Source organism: Salmo salar, chromosome ssa13, assembly GCF_905237065.1.
Source record: "Salmo salar chromosome ssa13, Ssal_v3.1, whole genome shotgun sequence".
Lineage (NCBI taxonomy): Eukaryota > Metazoa > Chordata > Actinopteri > Salmoniformes > Salmonidae > Salmo > Salmo salar.
Genome location: NC_059454.1, coordinates 73,635,695 through 73,658,319, shown reverse-complemented (window position 1 = coordinate 73,658,319; position 22,625 = coordinate 73,635,695). Strand labels below are relative to the sequence as shown.

The 22,625-nt window shown below is 44.9% G+C and overlaps 1 protein-coding gene across 1 annotated transcript; it reads left to right on the top strand.

Annotated features, from left to right (window-relative positions):
* Nucleotides 1–9,732: 9,732 nt before the first annotated feature.
* On the top strand, nt 9,733–22,105 carry LOC106567737 (proteasome assembly chaperone 1-like). The gene is made up of 6 exons (XM_045692774.1): nt 9,733–9,911; nt 16,019–16,100; nt 21,113–21,137; nt 21,315–21,515; nt 21,633–21,760; nt 22,028–22,105. Exons 1-6 carry the CDS (start codon nt 9,733–9,735, stop codon nt 22,103–22,105), a joined length of 693 nt encoding a protein of 230 aa, XP_045548730.1.
* The last annotated feature ends 520 nt before the right edge of the window (nt 22,106–22,625 follow it).

Genomic DNA, 22,625 nt, shown 5'->3' with positions numbered 1-22,625 from the left:
AGTCGCCTTCTTTTTTACAGAAGGCGAGAGCCACATTGGCATATTCTGAGGGGATGCGCACGGTGGAGACCTGGTCTGGACTTTCCATCGTAGTAGCACCGACGTAAACCCCTAAACACCTCCGCGAGCACTTTCGTGACCACCCCGTGAGAGTCCTCTGTTGCCACGAAATAGTGGGGTCATGACAGGCCAACCAGGGTAAGCCCAGCACCATGGGAAACGCAGGAGAATCAATAAGGAAGAGACTGATTCTCTCCTTGTGACCCTCCTGCGTAACCATGCCCAATGGAGCGGTGGCCTCCCTAAGTAGCTCTGACCCTAACGGTCGACTATCTAGGGCGTGTACAGGGAAGGGCATGTCCACAGGAACAATGGGGATCCCTAAACTATGGGCAAATGATCTGTCAATAAAATTCCCAGCTGCGCCTGAATCTACGAGCGCCTTATGCTGGGAATGCGGGGGAAAAAAATCAGGAAAATTAATAAACAAAAACATGTGAGCAACAGGGGGCTCTTGGTAAGCCTGGTGCCAACTCACCTGGGGTGACACGAGAGTGACCTGCCTGCTACCTCGACACCCAGAGGAACCTCCCCAGCACCGACCGGCAGTGTGAACTCTACGGCCACAGATGGTGCATGGAACGGCCCCTCCTCCGGTCGCCCTGAGTGCAGCACCTCCCAGCTCCATGGGCATTGCAGCGATGGTGCTGGGGGATGGAACCAACAGACCCTGATTTGGACGTCCGCGGGTAGCCAGCAAGTTATCCAATCGGATGGACATGTCCATCAGCTGGTCAAAGGGGAGTGTGGTGTCCCTGCAGGCCAACTCCCTACGGACGTCCTCATGCAAACTACAACGGTAGTGATCGATCAGGGCCCTGTTGTTCCATACCGCGCTGGCGGCCAGGGTCCGAAAGTCCAACGCAAACTCCTGTGCACTCCTCGTCTTCTGCCTAAGGTGAAAAAGCCGTTCACCTGTCGCTCGACCGTCATGTGGGTGGTCGAAAACTGCCCGGAAGCGGCGGGTGAACTCCTCGAATTGGTCCAACACTGCTTCTCCTTCCCCCCATATGGCGTTGGCCCACTCCAGGGCTTTCCCTGAGAGGCAGGAGACAAGGGCGGACACGCTTTCACGGCCCGAGGGAGCCGGGTGAATGGATGCTAGGTAAAGCTCCAGATGGAGTAGGAACCCCCCTGGTTTCATCGTTTGATTCAGGTCAAGTTTGAGTGAGGCAAAAATAATAGCTAATGTAAGCCAACTTTTGACCAGCTCTCTCTCTAATGGTACATCGACTGGCGAAACATTTACATTTTACATTTTAGTCATTTAGCAGACGCTCTTATCCAGAGCGACTTACAGTAGTGAATGCATACATTTCATTTTCATTTCATACAATTTTTTTTCTTCTTCGTGAAAGCTTGCCAAGTTCATTAACTTCTGAAACGGGACAAAACAAAGCCCACAAAACATTTCCATACAAACAACTGCTGTTAGATAGTAGTAATAGCCACCCCATATCGGTAGTTTGCCCCCGGTGATGTGTTGTGCAAACCTCACTACCCTCTGGAGAGCCTTACGGTTGTGGGCGGAGCAGCTGCTGTACCAGGCGGTGATACAGCCCGATAGGATGCTCTCGATTGTGCATCTGTAAAATGTGTTTTCGGTGACAAGCCAAATTTCTTCAGTCTCCTGAGGTTGAAGAAGCGCTGTTGTGCCTTCTTCACCATGCTGTCTGTTTAGGTGGACCATTTCAGTTTGTCTATGATGTGTATGCCGAGGAACTGAAAACGTTCCACCTTATCCACTACTGTCCCATCAATGTGGATAGGGGGGTGCTCTTTGTGCTGTTTCCTGAAGTCCACGATCAACTCCTTTGTTTTGTTGACATTGACTGTGAGGTTATTTTCCTGACGCCACACTCCGATGGCCCCCACCTCCTCCCTATAGGCCGTCTCGTCGTTGTTGGTAATCAAGCCTACTACTGTAGTGTCGTCTGCAAACTTGATGACTGTGTTGGAGGTGTGCATGGCCACGCAGTCATGGGTGTTCAGAGAGTACAGGAGAGGGCTGAGAACGCACCCTTGTGGGGCACCAGTTTTGAGTATCAGCGGGGTGGAGATGTTGTTTCCTACCCTTACCACCCGAGTGACCATCGGGTTCTCGGTCACCTCCCTGACCAAGGCCCTTCTCCCCCTGAAAGATAATTTGTAGTAAATTCCTTTGTAGTAATCAGAGAGGAGTGGAAATAGTTGTCAACGTTTAAATAGGCAAACGTCTGTTGAATGTCTGATATGAAACCTATATAAAACCTACTTTATCTCAGCTTACCCACCCAGCAATTAGCAAGAGCAAACCTGCTTCTCTCCACGAAAAGGCTGTTTGGCCTAGAGCAAGAAATGCTAACAAAAATAAATGTCATATAGCTTTTGGAGCAGATAGCTTTTCCTGGGAATCAAGTGAAGAGGAAAGGTGGGGAGGCTTATTGCGTAGCCTATAGTCTATTCAGCACGGGAACAGCTGAAAGAGAGAGGCTAGAGATGTGTTGCCGAAGTAAGAAGCTAAATATTAGCTAGATGTTAGGCCTTTCATTAGCTAAATAGTAGGGCTATACATATTTGTGTCAAAGTGCTAGAAAACAAGGTTAACCGATGTTGACATGGCAGATCTATGCGTTCCTCCAGGCTGTGCTCTGGAGTCGCAGACACGCCAAGGTCCCGTATTGATTAGGACTACGTATTTAGACAAGAAACACATTCTACCTAGGCTACAACAAGACCGTGCAATGAGGAATGTATTAGTGTTATCAAGTGAGTACACAATTATTGTCTAAGGCTGTAAACTGCAGTGATGTAGGCTAATTTGAATAACCGTTCAAACACTTCAATATAATGTTTTGTCTTTGGTGGGATAGGGGGAGAAAAAAAAATCCCTCTGAAAGTGATCCGAACGATAACTTTCACTATCGTTCTCGACTCTGTTTGTAGATATCGTTGTAGTGTGAACGCTACTGTTCACTTGAATTAGAACGATTGTTATTTATTTTATCGTTATAGTTATCTTTATAGTTATTGTCCTTGGTGTGGACGGCCCTTTACACTCCCGCACGATAGGCGGCGATAGAGGAACCTACCGCATTAAACACAAGACGGGGAAAACGGAGAACTGAAGAAGACAAGGAAGTACACACATTTTGTTAAAGTTAGCAGAGTCAAATATATCCATACAAGAAACAATGGCAACGTTTTTCGGAGAAGTTTTATCAGTGTACTCATGTGCAGTCGAAGTTGGCGACGAGGACCTGGATGAAAACGAAGAAGATGAGCAAATTCACAGAGAAATAGAAGAAAAGAGGTAACTTAGCTAGCTATAGTAACTAGCTAACATTAGTCACCTCGCTAACTTCAGCTACAACAAAATTGGAATTCGTAACATATCACACATTTAGCAAATTCGTAACATATCATACGAAATGGAGAATGGACATCCACAAAATAATACATACCATACAAAACGTGACATTATACTAATTGGAGTGTCCCGGATTTACATTTACCACAGAGTCCAGGTTGATTCTATGCACAATTGTTAGAGTGTGTTGAGTTTGGTCGGCCACTTACTGCTGGGTTGTCCCTGTGTCTGTAGAAGAGACAGGCTGGCTCTCCAGGTAGTGGGGCACTGCTCTGTCTACTGGAGCCCCGACTCCTCTTATTCCACAGTGACACACAGCCCACTGCATCCCAGCTCTCAGCGTTCAACACACATGCAGACAGAAACCCTGAAATGCAATGGGAGAAGATGCTCATCATTTCTTATGGCATACAGTAGCAAGAGAGAGAGGACAAGAGTTGTCTCAGGTGAACTTACCTGCAGCATTTTGGCCCACTGCGATGATGAGGTCTGAACACTGCAATGTGTTGCTGCCAGAGCCTAGCGATTGTGTGACTTCTGGGCACCACTCAATATGGACCTCCCTGTTAGACATGAGCAACAGTTATAAGTCAAAATCATACACATATTTTCTTATAGTGTACTAGCAATCGAAACAGAAACAGCAGTTCTCAGTCGAGAACAGAAGACGGGGTCATTTTAATGACGAGTATGTATTGACTGTTTCAGAAGAACAATCTCTGCTACAGACTATGAACAAAGATGAAACTAAATAGGAATCTAGTTCTGTGGGTGAAACATTTCAAAGCAGTACCAAACGAAATTGAAAGCGGAGTTCTTTCACATGCAGTTTGTGTGGGTCGTTGGAACTAGCTAACGTTAGCTAGGCTAGGGGTTAAGTTTAAGTGTTAGGTTGAAGGGTTAGCTAAGTAGCTAAAAGGTAGTAAGTAGTTGTAAAGTTGCTAAAAAACGTAATTTGTCTGTGATGAGATTTGAATACGCAACCTTTGGGTCGCTAGACGTTTGTGTTATACGCCCACTGCTTACGTTGTCTGTGATGAGATTCAGACACGCAACCTTTGGATTGCGAGACGTTTGTGTTATACGCCCAACCAAACACTGTACTTTCGTTTTTGCCTTAAGTAATCTTCTGTCTTAAGTAACCATACCAAATCTAACATATCAAACTAATTTGAGTGTCCCGGATATATGTTTACTGTATTACGTCTAGTCTGAGACCAGGCTGATAGGATACACTTAATGTAAGTAAGCCTTGTCCAACCTAGAACAGGGCAGGAGCCTATTCTTGGACTCTAGTCTGTCTCAGAACGCTATTTGGTCACAGGGCCTTAACCCCAATCATGTCCTTAAACTGAGACTCAGCAATATGGCGTTACCACGAGCAGCAGAGACGTTGCAATCGCAAAACTATATGTGCAGGTGCTTGGGTGCATTTCCCGGGAACGCTGATTCAATGTAACATATGCGGGACAAAAACAGCAGATAAGTTAAGCCCTGTGCTTCAATGCTCTTAGTTGTTGCGGAAGTTGGCCCAATGTTTGCTATGACTCAATCAGGGATCAAACCCTCAACCTTCCAATCTCAGAATGCACACTAACAACACATTTCACTCCACCTATTTGGTGTACAGTGCATTCAGAAAGTATTCATCAATCTGTACACAATACCCTAAAATGACAGAAAAAAACAGGTTTTTAGAATGTTTTGAGATTTTTTTTTAAAATGTACATACCTTATTTACATAAGTATTCAGACTCTGCTATAATATTTGAAATTGAGCTCAGGTGCAACCTGTTTCCATTGATAATCCTTGAGATGTTTCTACAACTTAATTGGAGTCCTCCTGTGGTAAATTCTATTGATTGGACATGATTTGGAAAGGCACACACCTGTCTATATGAGGTCCCGCAATTGACAGTACATATCAGAGCAAAAACCAAGCCATGAGGTCGAAGGAATTGTCCGTAGAGGTCTGAGAAAGGATTGTGTCTGCACAGATCTGGGGAAGGGTACTAAAAAATGTCTGCAGCATTGAAGGTCGCCGAGAACACAGTGGCCTCCATCATTTTTAAACGGAAGAAGTTTGGAACCACCAAGAGTCTTCATAGAGCTGGCTGACCGGCCGAACTGAGCAATCGGGGGAGAAGGGCTTTGGTCAGGGAGGTGACCAAGAACCCGATGGTCACTCTGACAGAGCTCCAGAATTCCTCTGTGGAGATGGGAGAACCTTCCAGAAGGACAACCATCTCTGCAGCACTCCATCAATCAGGCCTTTGTGGTAGAGTGGCCAGACAGAAGCCACTCTTCAGTAAAAGGCACATGACAGACCACTTGGAGTTTGCCAAAAGGCAACTAAAGACTCTCAGACCATGAGAAACAAGATTCTCTGGTTTGATGATGTCACGACTTCCGCCGAAGTTGGTCCCTCTCCTTGTTCGTTCAGCGGTCGACGTCACCGGCCTTCTAGCCATCGCCGATCCACTTTTCATTTTCCATTTGTTTTGTCTTTGTCTTACACACCTGGTTTCAATTCCCTAATTACTTGTTCATTATTTAACCCTCTGTTCCCCCATGTTTGTTTGTGAGTAATTGGTTTGTCTTGTGTACGGTCCGTTATTGTGGGCTCGGTATATTGTGTTGTATTTGTGTTTACTTGAGTAAATATGTTGATTACGCATATCTGCTGTCCTGCGCCTGAACCTCAGCACCAGCTACACACAGGCCGATTACAGATTGAACTCTTTGGTCTGAATGCCAAGCATCACGTCTGGAGGAAACCTGGCGCCATTCCTACGGTCAAGCATAGTGGTGGCAGCATCATGCTGTGGGGATGTTTTTTAGCGGCAGGGACTGGGAGACTAGTCAGGATCGAGGGAAAGATGAACGGAACAAAGTATAGAGAGATCCTTGATGAAAACCTGCTCCAGAGCGCTCAGGACCTCAGACCGAGGTGAAGGTTCCCCTTCTAACAGGGCAACGACCCTAAGCACACAGCCAAGACAACACAGGAGTGGCTGTGGGATGAGTCTCTGAATGTCTTTGATAGGGTTGCAAAGTCTGGACATTTTTCTGACATTTTCCGTGGGAAGATAAGCCCTGGAATTTGGGGAATTTTGCATAAAGTCATCAAAAAAGTTAGCTTTTAACAGTGAACATTGTTTTGTGGGATACACAAGGCAATTCTAGGTCTTGTGGCATATTTTAGTTAAACTATCCCCAATTCAATGGAATTGCAACCCTCGTGCACAGTGCATTCTTCCATCACAGCCGATTCTCAAGATCTTGAACACTAATGAGATGCTATTGAGCCCACACTACTACACTGTCAGAGCCAAGGACTACATGCTTTCTGGCAAGTGTTGATTACAATACTGGCTGGGGTGAATATATTTTTTATGACATGCATTATTTTTCTGTTGACTAGTAAATAGTAGCCTACAGCAAACTGTGTTTAAATAATTTCTAAGTTGTTAACAATTTCTGCTAGTTAGTTTTTGCAACGATGTGGGTTTTAGCTTGCTTGAGCCTGCTAACTGAGGAGTTTTAATTCACCTGTTTCCTTACATGTTTCATTTTAAAACATTTCTCTTACGAAGGAGTTGTTTAATCTGACTGCTTAATTATTTATATGTACATGGAATTGTATTTTTTATTTTTTTCTAATCTTCACATGAAAATGCCACTGGCACTATCTGATGTGTGAAGACATTTCACTGCAGCTAATGTATAAGGAAAAGCGATGTACATTTTCAAATTCTGTGCCAAATCATATGTGAAGAATGCAACAAAGATGCAGAATCATCTGGCCAAGTGCATAAAGTTCCCTCAGATCTCACAACAAGCAACCTCTGACAAAAGTCCCTCTGCTTCTATTCGAGGTGAAAATGATGAATCGGACACCTTTGGACACCTTATCGATAGAAACAGCTCATGGTCCTCCTGGAATTTGAATCAATGGAGGAACCTAGTCAGAGAAATGCTGATGAATGTCTTGCTCGAGCTGTGTATGCAACTGCTTCACCTTGGCTGCTCACAGGCAATGTGTATTGGAAGATATTTCTGAATATTCTTCGCCCAGTATTCACCCCTCCAACCAGACATGCTTTATCTACTAATTTGCTGGATGCAGGGTTCAACAGAGTTCAAGTGAAGGTCAAGTAAATCATAGAGAAAGCAGACTGTATTGCAATCATCTCTGATGGGAGGTTGAATGTTCGTGGGCAAGGAATAATTCTCGAACCCCTCAACCAGTATTCTACAAGAGCACAGACACAAGGGACAACAGACACACCAGTCTCTACATTGCAGATGAACTGAAGGCAGTCATCAATGACCTTGGACCACAGAAGGTATTTGCACTGGTGACCAACAATGCTGTGAACATGAAGGCTGCTTGGTCTAAAGTGGAGGAGTCCTACTCTCACATCACACCCATTGGCTGTGCTGCTCATGCATTGAATCTGCTCCTCAAGGACATCATGGCACTGAAAACAATGTATACACTCTACAAGAGAGCCAAGGAAATGGTTAGGTATGTAAAGGGTCATCAAGTTATAGCAGCAATCTACCTCACCAAGCAAAGTGAGAAGAATAAGAGCACCACATTGAAGCTGCCCAGCAACACTCGTTGGGGGTGGTGTTGTCATCATGTTTGACAGTCTCCTGGAGGGGAAGGAGTCTCTCCAAAAAAATGGCCATATCACAGTCTGCCGATATGGACAGACCCATCAAGAGGATCCTCCTGGATGATGTATTTTTGGAGAGTGTGGTAAGCAGCCTGAAACCTATAGTAGTAGCCATTGCATGGATTGAGGGAGACAATGCCATTGTGTCTGATGTTCAGACTCTGCTTGCAGATGCAAGAGAATAAATCTGTACTGCCCTGACCACTTCCCTGTTGCTCCAAGCAGAGGAAACTGCAGTTCTGAAATACATCAAAAAGTGTGAAGACTTCTGCCTGAAGCCCATACATGCTGCAGCGTACATGTTGGACCCCAAGTATGCTGGCAGGAGCATCCTGTCTGTTGCAGAGATCAACAAGGCCCATGGTGTCATCACTACCGTGTCTCGCCACCTTTGCCTGGATGAGGGCAAGATTATTGGCAGTCTGGCGAAGTACACTTCCATGCACGGGCTTTGGGATGGAGATGCAATAAGGCAGTCGTGCCAACATATCTCATTAGCCACCTGGTGGAAGGGACTTTGTGGATCTGAGGGTCTTTCTCCTGTTGCCTCCATCATCCTCCAAATCTCACCAACATCAGCTGCCTCAGAGCGCAAACTGGTCCTTGTTTGGGAACACACACACCAAAGCACGCAACAGGCTAACCAATACAAGGGTTAAAAAATTGGTGGCCATCCGGGCAAATTTCTGCCTTTTTGAGCCTGACAACGAGCCATCGTCAACAAGGTGGGAAAGTGACAATAAAGATGAGGCCTCAGTCTGATGTTCAAGAGGTGGACATTGAGGAGGTCCAGGGAGAAGACATGGAAGCCTGAGAGGAAGACAACCAAAGCTTTAGTTTCTAGACGACGTTCGTATGTTGAAAACATTTTTGGGAGATGCGATGGATCATTCAATATTCCCTTTTGTTGTTCAGTGAAATCATCCCACGTGAAGAGTCAACTCATTTAATTAAAGTTCATTTTGTAACTAAATAGTTAAAAAAAAATATTGGAAGGATTTAATCATTTGCAATTATGTCTACTTATGATAATGTAAAAGGTTTATGTTTCTGTCTCCATTTGATTTGAAGTCGGATGTTTACATCCACTTAGGTTGGAGTCATTGAAACTCGTTTTTCAACCACTCCACAAATTCCTTGTTAACAAACTATAGTTTTTGAAAGTGGGTTAGGACATCTACTTTGTTCATGACAATAGTAATTTTTCCAACAATTGTTTACAGACAGATTATTTCACTTATAGACATAGGAGGAGAAAAGTAACGGGAGGAAGAGAGGAGAGAAGACAGAGAACTGAAGGTTCTATGTGGAACATTTGAGGGAGACATGTGGAACCCAAGGGAGGCCCCGGCATACCACACCAGGAGTAGAACGCACGAATGGCTGACGAGAGGACAGTATCCATTGAGGGACACGCCCGGAGGAACAACAGTGTATAAACCATGGGCCCATCGAGACGTACAGACCATAATAGATAGCCTGTCGGCACCAGAGGAATCTGGGGATAGATGGATTAAGGAGTTCGAAAGTCTGACGGCGGCAGATGAACTCACGGTAGGTGATATGGCTGCGGTAATGAACAGGTGCATGGGAGACCAAGAGTGCAGAGAGGTAATGACAGCGGCAGGGTTACGAGGGATGGTGGGGGCAGCCACCAGGTTTGACCAGTACAGAGGGAAGGCTTGGGACGCTGTCAGGCACAAGTACCCGACCCAGCCAAGGCCCCAGCTGATGCGGACACTGACACTGGAAGAAGACGAAAGTGTGCATGAAAAGGGCGAGGGGCCTCTGGAGGCAGGCGTGGAACGAAGAACCAGGTAAAGACACCATGAAACACCTATTTCTAGCTAATTGCATACAGGGATTGCCAGACCAGGTGCGAGTGGAGTGTTAAAAGGTGGTGGGAATCACTGCTAAGAGTGTGCTGGAGTTTACTGAGATCGCTCAACACCATGTGGAGCGATGGAGAGAGGGAAAGAGGAAGGAAGAGGATGAAATCAAACAACTACAGAAGGTTCTGAAGAAACAGCTTAACGAGGATAAACCTGGGAAAGAGATGGTGGTAACGAGCACCCCAATATCGACATCTCCTGCTCATAGCACAGATACAGCGGTGGCAGTGACGGCCGTGATACAAGCAATGGTGGGCATGATGGCCCCAGAACGGTTGGCTGTGGGGCAAGCTCAGGGACAATACCCACCGCATCCCCCACTAACTCCATACCCCCAGCAGAACTACACTGCTCCACCATATCAGCAGCAATACTATGCTCCCTATCCTTATCCGCAACAACCCTATACACCAAGATATACGGATCAGGGGTGCTTTAACTGTGGTATATTCGGACACATGGCCAAGCACTGCCAGCAGGGGCAGAGGGGTCAACCGCCGAGGAGCAGGGGTTATGTAGGACAACCGCGGGGACGAGCCCAGTGGAACCCAAGAGGGAGGGGGACATGGAATGGAGGAAGGGGAGGACAGCAGCCAACGCAACAGCAATACCTACCACAAGTACCAGGTCCACAGGGAGGAGGTCAGGGAATGGAGGTGCCAAACCCAGCATGGCTTGGCTGGGTGACGAACAGAACTACCAATGAAGCTGCCCAGGGACCCCAAAGAACAACACCACCAACATCTATACCTTTCCACCTGATGTTGAACCAGTGGTTAAGTGCATAATAGGAGGGAGCATTGTATGTTGATTGACACAGGATGCACCTGGTCTTCTGTGCAGACAACACACCAACTAACAGAGAAAACACAAGCTTTTTCTGGGGTTTCAGGGACAATTATGAGAAAGCAATACACGGTGCCACTGGAAGTGATATGGGATGAATTTAAAGTAACGCATCAGTTCTTATACAACCCAGAATGCTCGATTGGCCTGATGGGGCGGGACTTACTATCAAAACTGGAGTGCAGCATTTATTGTAACCAGGCCGGCATGCACGTGTCTACCATCCCTTTACATGAACTGATGCCAATTATAATGGACAAAATATCTGACCCTCCCAGCATGCTGTATATGGGAAGCGAACCCGATTATGAAGAAGACACCTATATCTACTGGTTGAGATTGTTGGACTCAGATCCAGATACACCCCGGGTTTGTAGAGCATTCCAGCGATGGAAGGCCTGGATTCAGACACTGAATGCTTACTACCCACCTGAAGATGCACCCCATGTCACAATGAACTATACAAGGGAACTGGATGAGGTGTACGAGGAAGCATGGCAAACAGAGATGGAGGACCGGCGTCCGGCTGTGACCAGCAACCATATGTACAAACTTAAGGAAGGTGTGACCACTAGCTGCATGATTATGGACGGGGATGTGGATCTGGCGGATAAATGGTATGCCTTAAACAGTGATTCAGTCCCACATGTGACGTTAACCTGTTAGGGCTAGGGGGCAGTATTGACACGGCTGGATAAAAAATGTACCCGATTTAATCTGGTTACTACTCCTGCCCAGTAACTAGAATATGCATATAATTATTGGCTTTGGATAGAAAACACTCCAAAGTTTCTAAAACTGTTTGAATGGTGTCTGTGAGTATAACAGAACTCAAATGGCAGGTCAAAACCTGAGAGATTCCTTTACAGGAAGTGGCCTGTCTGACCATTTATTGTCTTTCTTTGACATCTCATTCAATTACAAAGGATCTCTGCGGTAACGTGACACTTCACACGGCTCCAATAGGCTCTCAAAGCCCGGGAAAAACCTGAATGTCGTCATCCCAGCCCCAGGCTGAAACACATTATCGCCTTTCTCAAGTGGCCGATCAAGGGACAATGGGCATTAGGCGCGTGCACTGGTCGCCCCCGTCTTCGTGTTTTTTCCTCTGTTTGCCGAAAAGGAGATTCCCGGTCGGAATATTATCGCTTTTTTACGAGATAAATTGCATAAAAATTGATTTTAAACAGCGGTTGACATGCTTCGAGGTACGGTATTGAAATATTTACAATTTTTTTGTCACGAATTGCGCCATGCACGCGACCCTGATTTACCATTTCGGATAGTGTCTGGGACGCACGAACAAAACGCCACTATTCGGATATAACGATGGATTATTTTAGACCAAACCAACATTTGTTATTGAAGTAGCAGTCCTGGGAGTGCATTCTGACGAAGACAACAAAAGGTAATCAAACTTTTATAATAGTAAATCTGATTTTGGTGAAGGCTAAACTTGCCGGGTGTCTAAATAGCTAGCCCGTGATGGCTGGGCTATGTACTTAGAATATTGCAAAATGTGCTTTCACAAAAAAGCTATTTTAAAATCGGACATATCGAGTGCATAGAGGAGTTCTGTATCTATAATTCTTAAAATAATTGTTATGCTTTTTGTGAACGTTTATCGTGAGTAATTTAGTAAATTGTTAGTAAATTCCCCAGAAGTTTGTGGGGGGTATGCTAGTTCTGAACGTCACATGCTAATGTAAAAAGCTGTTTTTTGATATAAATATGAACTTGATTGAACAAAACATGCATGTATTGTATAACATAATGTCCTAGGTGTGTCATCTGATGAAGATCATCAAAGGTTAGTGCTGCATTTAGCTGTCTTCTGGGTTTTTGTGACATTATATGCTAGCTTGAAAAATGGGTGTCTGATTATTTCTGGCTTGGTACTCTGCTGACATAATCTAATGTTTTGCTTTCGTTGTAAAGCCTTTTTGAAATCGGACAGTGTGGTTAGATTAACGAGAGTCTTGTCTTTAAATAGCTGTAAAATAGTCATATGTTTGAGAAATTGAAGTAATAGGATTTTTAAGGTATTTGAAAATCGCGCCACAGGATTCAACTGGCTGTTACGTAGGTGGGACGAATTCGTCCCGCCTGCCCTAGAGAGGTTAATGGTAGAGTTTGGACACGAGGCTAGGTAATTGGGACCAGCAGTGAAAACAGCCATCTACGTAAAATGGGTTAAAACACAACTCCCCAACGTGGAGGCATCCTATATGGATGGTGTGGCGATATGGAGGGTTAAACTTAATGTTGAGGATGTTTCTCGGACAGAGGTGGTGAGAAGATCGCGTTACCATGGGAGGGAGATGTCAGACCATCCCGACACTCATAACCTTCTGGCACAAGTACCCAGTACCCTCTGGACAACTAGCGCTGAAGATGTAGGGTTGGTGGATGTGGAACCTGTCATGGTTTCGATAAGAACAGATAGTCGGCTGACTGTTCCTGTCTGGAGATCACAATACCAGCTAAGTGAGGAAAAAACCAACCCTGAAGGGGTTGTTGAAGGGCAATGTACTCCATCCAACTATTTCATTATGGAACACGCCAATCCTACCTATAAAGAAGGGAGGCACAGGGAAGTGGAGGATGGTTCAAGACTTTAGACCCATCAATGAAGTTACAGTCCCAGACGTGAGGCCGGTTCCTGACCCATACCTGGCTCTGCAGAACATCTCCCCAACCCAGGACTGGTTTACAGTAATTGATTTGGCGAATGCTTTCTTTTGCATTCCATTGCACGTTGATTCACAACCTCTGTTTGCTTTCACATACGAGGGACGCCAGCTTTCGTACTCGAGACTCCCACAGGGGTACCGGGATTCCCCGGGAATCTTCAATTGCATCCTAAAAGATAATCTTGAAGAGCTGACTCTACCGGAAGGGGTGACTCTGTTACAGTACGTTGATGACCTTCTATTGGCGGCTCCGACTGCCGAGTCATGCTTACAAACAACAAAAGCTCTGTTGACTCTCGTCGCAGCAAAGGGCTACAAAGTTAAGCGAGAGAAAGTTCAATGTTGCAGGAGAACAGTGCAGTTTCTGGGGAGGGTTTTGTCGGGAAAAGGCCAAGCCGTCTCGATGGCACAGAGAACTTCAATTTTGGAGTACCCCAAACCAGTGACAGTTCAGCATCTACTTTCGTTCCTTGGTTTGACGGGATACAGCAGAACACATGTACCAGAGTACTGTCTGAAAGTTGAACCTCTCAGAGACATCTTACGGGAGGTGGGTAACAGAAACCTTACCGCAGTCTTAAAATGGACGACTGATGCTGAACTGGCTTTCATCCAACTCAAGCAGACACTGGCTCAGGCCGAAGCCCTCTCCCTGCCGGACTATACAATACCATTTCAATTAGATGTTTCGGAACAGAAGGGGTATGTTCATTCCATCCTGTACCAGAAACAAAAGGGGGAGAGAAGAGTGTTGCATTATTACAGTGCAAAATTAGACAACATTGAAATAGGACAAACAGACTGTGCCAGGCACATGGCTGCACTAGCAAAAGCAGTGGGAAAGACAGCACACATCGTGATGCGACATCCATTAGAAATTAACACAGACCACGGGGTAGCAGCTTTCATCGGATCCAAGCTGTTCACCCTGTCGAGCAAGAGAAAGTCCAATATCACCAAGGCCATTACAGCAAAACACATCACATATGTGACCACAGTCACCAACATGACCGATGGAATGGGCGAAGGGGAGCCGCACGTTTGCGAGGACAGGGCAGCAAGGCAAATTAAGGTCCGGATGGATCTTGGGAACATACCGCTGGACGGAGCGAAGGAAACCTTGTTCACGGATGGGTGCTGTTATAGGTCAAAGGACCCGAACGGAGGGAACATTGCTGCTTATGCTGTGGTGCGCCAGGATAAAAATGGAGAACATAAAGTAATGGAAGCAGAAAAATTGGAGCCAACAGAAGCCTCAGCACAACTAGCAGAACTAAGAGCACTGCGGAGAGCGTTGGAGCTCTGCCAAGGAACAGAGGTGGATATCTATACCGACTCTGCCTATGCCCATGGAATTGCCCACATTGATGGTCCTCAATGGATGAGGAGAGGGTTCTTGACTAGCTCGAACGAACCAATCAACCTGCCAAAACGGGTTGCAATCATGAAATGTAAAGGACATAGCAAGGAAAGCACGAAGGTGCGGGAGGGAAATGACCGAGCTGACCAAGCAGCCAAGGAAGCAGGAGGCTACAGAGCCCAACAAATGGTACAGCGAATAACCCAGGGACAAGAGGAATTAACGGAGGATACAGAAAGACAGTTACAAGATGCAGCTGATGTCTATGAACAGAACGTGTGGAGCAGACGGGGTGCGAGAAAGGACCATCAAGGAATCTGGAGGTCCCACACAGGAAGAACCGTGGCACCTGTTAAACTTCTCAGGTCAATCATTCGAGAGGAACACGGGAAGGCGCACGGGGGATGGAAAAGTGTTGCAAAAGCAGTTGAAAAGGCATGGTGGCACCCCTATATGTTGGATATGGCAAGGGAGATATCAGAAAGCTGTGAAATATGTAAGAGCTATAACAACAAGGTATCACTAGGGGCAGTGATAGGCAGTTTTCCGATACCTGATGCACCATTCCAGGATATATGCATAGATTTCACTGATATGGGACAGGACAACAGGGTAGAGGGAAAAAGGTACCTGTTAGTCATGGTAGACAGGTTCACCAGGTGGGTGGACGCAATCCCTACTGCCAGAGAAGATGCTAAAGCAGTTATTAAATGGCTGAAAAGGGATCTTATACCAAGATTTGGGGTCCCACGAATGATCCGTTCCGACAACGGGTCCCACTTCAAGAACAAACACCTGAGGGAGGTAGAACAGGCATTGGGGATAACCCACAAGTTCGGGTCAGTGTATCATCCCCAATCGCAGGGTTTGGTAGAGAGAGCTAATCAATCTCTGAAACAAAAGATGGCCAAAATTATGGCAGGGACAAAACTAAAATGGGTAGAAGCGTTACCTTTAGCCCTAATGTCCATGAGAAACTCACCAGGTGCTGATACGCACTTAACCCCACACAAGCTGTTGACAGGGCGTAGGATGCCAGGGCCACCAGCGGATAATCTTAGTTTGCCCAGGCTAGATGTTGCTAAGATCAGATATACTGACTACATGCAGGCGCTAACCTCTCTTGTTGAAAGACTGTCCAAACAGGTGGTGGAGGTTCGCACCCCGGCTGTTGAGACCACAGACGAAAACAGAGACATCCTGGTGGGAGACTGGGTGAGGGTGAAAGTGCATTCCAGGAAGTGGACAGAGCCTAGGTGGAAAGGACCGTTCCAGGTAAAAGAGGTATCAAGCCACTCCCTAAGAGTAAACTCCACAAAGAAAGACACGTGGTATCATAGAACCCACTGTGCTAAAGATTCCACCCCAGGAAGAACATTGGATCAAGTTGTCACGGACGTGACGGCCAGCCAATGAACTTAGTAGTGTGGGTAGCAATCACTCTGCCCCTTTTAGGGCAGAGTGGGGCAACCCCATTTGGAACTATGCCACTAGAGGCCCAGCTGACTGAGGGGGACTCAAGCGTAGTGGTATTGAAGGTATGTGATATACTGACCCTAGGGGGCAGAGGGCGAGACATATGTACATGCCACACAAAATGCAACCCAGAATCTAGGTTTGTTGAATACAGTAACTGTATGGTTCGGCTTACCAAGGCATATAGAAATATTCCGGCTGTCACAAGTCTCTTCATCTTCCGACGATATAGAGAAATCGTCGTCTGAGAACGTGGACCAATACGCAGCAGAGTTGGTGCTCATCATCTTAATTTATTAAATGACGTTGAACACGAGAAAACAAGAAAACAACAAGAACGACGAAGGACAGTTTCACAGGCTAAATGAAGACTAGCAGTGCGAAATACAACTACCCACAAAACACAAAGACAAACACACCCTATTATATAGGACTCCCAATCAAAGGCAACTCAACACACCTGCCTTCAATTGGGAGTCCAACCCCAATTAACTATACATAGAAAACAAACCTAGAACCTATACCCACAACTAACTAGACTTAACTCTTACATCTAGACGTTCCGCTAGCGGAACACCTGCTCCAATATCCAATGATAGGCGTGGCGCGAATTACAAATTCCTCAAAAATACAAAAACTTAAATTTTTCAAACATATTACTATTTTACAGCATTTTAAAGACAAGACTCTCCTTTATCTAACCACACTGTCCGATTTCAAAAAGGCTTTACAGCGAAAGCAAAACATTAGATTATGTCAGCAGAGTACCCAGCCAGAAATAATCAGACACCCATTTTTCAAGCTAGCATATAATGTCACAAAAAACAAAACCACAGCTAAATGCAGCACTAACCTTTGATGATCTTCATCAGATGACAATCTTAGGACATTATGTTATACAATACATGCATGTTTTGTTCAATCAAGTTCATATTTATATCAAAAACCAGCTTTTTACATTAGCATGTGACGTTCAGAACTAGCATACCCACCGCAAACTTCCGGTGAATTTACTAAATTACTCACGATAAACGTTCACAAAAAACATAACAATTATTTTAAGAATTATAGATACAGAACTCCTTTGTGCAATCGAGGTGTCCGATTTTAAAATAGCTTTTCGGTGAAAGCACATTTTGCAATATTCTGAGTAGATAGCCCAGCCATCACGGCTAGCTATTTAGACACCCACCAAGTTTAGCCCTGACCAAACTCCGATTTACTATTAGAAAAGTTTGATTACCTTTGGTGTTCTTCGTCAGAATGCACTCCCAGGACTGCTATTTCAATAACAAATGTTGGTTTGGTTCAAAATAATCCATTGTTATATGCAAATAGCGGCGTTTTGTTCGTGCGTTCAAGACACTATCCGAAGTGTAAATAAGGGTCACGAGCACGACGCATTTCGTGACAAAAAATGTCTAAATATTTCATTACCGTACTTCGAAGCATGTCAACCGCTGTTTAAAATCAATTTTTATGCCATTTTTCTCGTAAAAAAGCGATAATATTCCGACCGGGAAAGCGTGTATACGTACAAAGAGAGAGAAAATAAAAGCATGGGATCCCCTCGTGCACGAGCCTGAGTTTCATAGTACTGTGACCGGCCACTATCCAAACGCGCTACTTTTTTTCAGCCAGAGCCTGCAAAGCCACGATTCAGCTTTTTGCCGCCTTCTGAGAGCCCATGGGAGCCGTAGGAAGTGTCACGTAACAGCAGAGATCCCCTGTATTGGATAGAGATAATCAAGAAGGGCAAGAAATGGTCAGACAGGGCACTTCCTGTAAGGAATCTTCTCAGGTTTTGGCCTGCCAAATGAGTTCTGTTATACTCACAGACACCATTCAAACAGTTTTAGAAACTTTGGAGTGTTTTCTATCCAAAGCTAATAATTATATGCATATTCTAGTTTCTGGGCAGGAGTAATAATCAGATTAAATTGGGTACGTTTTTTATCCGGCCGTGAAAATACTGCCCCCTAGCCATAACAGGTTAACATAGAAATACATAAACACAGAGCAGTGCCCAAAAACCCTGGAATACATAAATAAAACACCCTACTACATACACCACCACCACGAACCATATGAAACAAATACCCTCTGCCACGTCCTGACCAAACTACAACAACAAATAACCCTTAACTGGTCAGGACGTGACACCGGCTTATCTCTGTATGGGCATGTGGTGCCCTTATTGGGAATATATGGTTACCAACACAGGGAAATTTTGGGAGTGGAGAAAGGAATATCCATATACAATAGGGGATCCAAATAGAATATCTCGCTTTTCGATGCAGTGGCAAAGACCCAATGATCCATGTAAAGGTGATGAAATCCTACTAACTATTCAGAATGTGCAACTTACAGATACAGGTACCTATACTCTAGGACTGGAGAGAATCGGGGGAGACTCAATGGGGTTATTCCACATAAAGGTGGCTCTAAAGCCGCAACCAGCCCCGACCGGAAAGGGACAGGTCCAGTCGAACCATACCACTACTCCAGGCCCAGCTCGGACTCAAACCCCAAAGGTACCAAACCTAGTACAGGTAATTAATGTTAAGGATATAACGGACAGCGACCAATTGGGTACTGAAACTGGGTATGAGGGGAAAGAAAATATGTGGTTGGAATATATGAGATATACTGCTAGAACATTGAAGAAAAATAATTGTGTCATCTGTGGACATGCTAGACCTGAATTGGCAACCCATCCATTTGCTATAGGTGAAGGTGAGGGATGGAAGTGTATTTTGGATAGGTTCTATCAGTCTCAACCTATTACATCTCTGTGTAGAACTTTGAGTTTAGTGTTTCCAGAAGTACTGCCTCAGAAGGCTCCAAGGGGGGTTAAGGCTTATGGGGGTAAATATAGCTGCATCACTGGGGTAGGTAAGGGTATTAATTACGGTCAGTTGCCTAAGCCTGACTGCATTAGAAATGTAACCATTAATGCCACCTGGCCAGGGAAAGGCAAGAATCAAACTAGAGGGGTAGCCGATGTATGGTGGATGTGTGGCCCAAATAGGAAATTGACGCCGATTCTCACAGGTGATTGGAAAGGTACGTGTGCATTAACTAGCCTGATCATCCCATTGACCATCATTGATGTAACCGCAGATCAACTCCTGGGGTCTACCCAGTCGGAGAATGATAAGGGGGACTCAGGGAGGAGAAAGAGGCGAAGCGCCCCTTGGACAGAAGGGGAGGAAATCCATGCTAACCTGTTGGGTGTACCGGTGGGGGTCCCAGAGGAGTTCCAAGCCCTTAACAGGAATGATGGTCTCTGGCATCTAGTCCCAATCATAGGTCCAGCAATTGATGCTGCTAAACAACGATCCTGTATAAACTACATATATTATAATCAGCAAAGATTTGTAAACTATACACACACTGCTCTTACAGGAATATCAGAACAGTTAGAAGCCACTTTGTGTGTGGCTAGGCAGAATAGACTGGCTCTAGATATGATGTTGGCTAACCAAGGGGGAGTATGTAAAATGTTTGGGGAACAATGCTGTACGTTTATCCCTAACAATACCAGCCCTGATGGAAGTATTTTCCAAAGCCCTAGTTGGTCTAGATAGACTGTCAGCGGAGATGAAGAGCATGGCTGGGGTGGAGGAGAGTGGTCTGTTCTCTTGGTTAGGAGAGTGGTTTGGTAAGTATGCTGGATTGGTGGTTACTAGATTTCTGACCCTAGTGCTTGTGTTCCTATTATTGACATGTTGTGCTGCCTGTATAATCCCATGCTTAAGAAAGTATTTTACAGATGTTATCAAAGCAACCGGAATGATGCCTTTGATGGAATTGACCCCGGAGAACACTAAATCTAGCTCAGGGCAAAAGATGGATCTGTCCGAGGACGATCCTTGGTTTGCTGTTAAGGAAGTGGTTGAATAAAGCGTATCCACAGTAATTGCATATGTATTAAATGTAGTGGCAAGTGGATGTGAAGGTTTAAAGTACTGGGACAAAGTGTCTGTCCCACACATGTTAGGTGTAGCCGCTGTTGCAAGAAGGTCTTCTTTTTATACGTTTTTTAAGTAAAATGTTTTGAATGTAACCTGTGTAAAATTTGTCTTTCCTAATGTGAGGGTTTGAAGTTCCTGGGTGACTGGTAGTCAACCTAGTACAAGTTAGGTGTAGCCGGAAGGATGTGAGGGTTTATAAAGAATTATATAATCAATAAAATGAAGATATACAAATTGTGTTGAGTGACACCCTAGGGGGTGTCAAAAGGGGGAATCCTACATTTCTCTGAAATTTCTTATTGGAGTATGTTCACACCCCAAGGGGTGTGAAAAGGGGGATTGTTAGGGTTGAACTGGCTATTTGTTTGCATAACCTATATAATATACTGGGGAAGCTATGCTACAATATTAAGTATATAAACTACGGATAAGTCAACTGCTGAAGACAAGAACTACACCCGGCGACAGGAAGTGCGTCACGAGGCTGGGACCAGCCTGCACGCCGACGATAGTTTAAACCACGCTCATCCTCGGTCTGACAGGCCAGCAATGAGCGGGAACTATCTCTGTCAGAGTATTTAAGGATGAACAAAGGATGTGTCGCTCTCTTCTCTGTCTGCCCTGCGTGGTGTCACAGCGAGATCGTATATATACGAACATCATATTTTCCATTTGTACTATCATTCTATTTATAAATTAAATAATCATTGCAAAACTAAGTTGCATGGTTTGTTTATATCCTAATACCAGATTCGAATTGGCGCAACGTGACAGGACCAGCTGTTTCAATGGACAGAAAAGTTAAGCCTCTTGTGATTTTATTGTCGTCTTGTAGAGGTTGATGCCCACTGCTTGATATGAATACATTACGCAGATGTAAGGTTATAATTAAGGAGCTATGGTGACCAAAAACCATTCTTCAGCAATGACTAAAGGTCTCTTTCTGTCTGCTCTTCTCTCCCCTTCCCTCTATACTAGGTGTTTGGCTGCCTCCAGAATAGAGGGCTCAATGTGATGGTGCTTTCAGACAGCCCTGTGGCCGAGTACAAAACGCCAGACTACCTCTACGGTAGCACCATCCCCTTCATACACTCCCTCAAGAGCAGTGCCTACAAATGCCAGGCCTTTTGCCCTGCAGTAGAGCAGCCCAACATCCTCACTGGACAGCCAGCTGCAGGTACCGCCGTACTGTCTCTGCTCTCCATGGGTTCAGGAAAAAACGTCATGGTCATTCTTGGATTATTTTCACACAGAAAAACCCAAATTCTAAAATGAATCTCTATTCTTTCCTCAGTACTGAGCCACTGCCAAGTCCATCAGATTCCAGCTGTTCTGTACCAATGTTACTCTGTCATCAGCCCAGACTTGGTCACCATGGAAACCTACAAACCTGCTCTGACAAGTTTAAGCAAGTTGGTTAAAGTGCGTACTGTACACAGGAGGTTGCTGAGGGGTGGATGGCTCATAATGCCTGGAACAAAGTGAATGAAATAGCATCAAACACATTTGATACCATTCTGCTCCAGGCATTACCTTGAGCCTGTCCTCCCCAATTAAGGTGCCACCAATCTCCTGTGGTATTGTACAGTATCCAGTATCATAGGAGTGGTAGAATGAACACATTTGTTTTCTTAAGAGCAGTGTGTATCTTCATTTTGCTGATCCCTCTTTTTCTCCTTTAACCACCAGTTGGAGTCTTGTCCGAGTGCAGACGTCCTCCGAAAGTTTGCCAAAATCAGCGAGACTCCGAGTAACCTGTATACTTAAATGTGGAGGGTTTATTTTGACTCAATAGGCTTTGTATTTGTCTTTTATTAAACTGCAAAATAATATGCAATTAATGTTACATTTTCAATAAATAAAAACAAATCTCCCCCATGATAATAAAACATTTCTGATTGATCTGAACTCTGAAAGTGACTGACATTTAGGTGTGAATAGCCAAATAAATTCTCCAACACATTATATTCAGAGTCAAGACCCACCTCCATTTGTTCCACAGTCACAATTTTTGTTCCAAATGTCCTTCTTTGTCATAGGTAGAACATTTGCCTCAAGAACCCAACTTAACCGTGATGGTTTTTCCACCCTGCAGCTTGGCAGTATAACAACCTGATGGGGGCAGTATGCCACCAGACCTGGGTTTATATACTATTTTAAATCTTTCAAAGATTTTGAATGTTTGCTTTAGCCAGCCTGAAGTGCCAGTGGGTTGGGGTTTGCACTTATGGGACTTTTCAATTGCAGCAGAAGCTCAATCAAGCACACATGAGGGTTTGAAATTATT

What these genes read in the sequence shown, in the direction of transcription:
- LOC106567737 (XM_045692774.1), top strand. Translation starts at nt 9,733, where the DNA reads ATGGTGGGGGCAGCCACCAGGTTTGACCAGTACAGAGGGAAGGCTTGG. An exon ending in GGCGTGGAACGAAGAACCAG is followed by an intron (nt 9,912 to 16,018) that starts GTAAAGACACCA and finishes TCTTGTTGAAAG; the next exon opens with ACTGTCCAAACAGGTGGTGG. An exon ending in GCTGTTTCAATGGACAGAAA is followed by an intron (nt 21,138 to 21,314) that starts AGTTAAGCCTCT and finishes TCCCTCTATACT; the next exon opens with AGGTGTTTGGCTGCCTCCAG.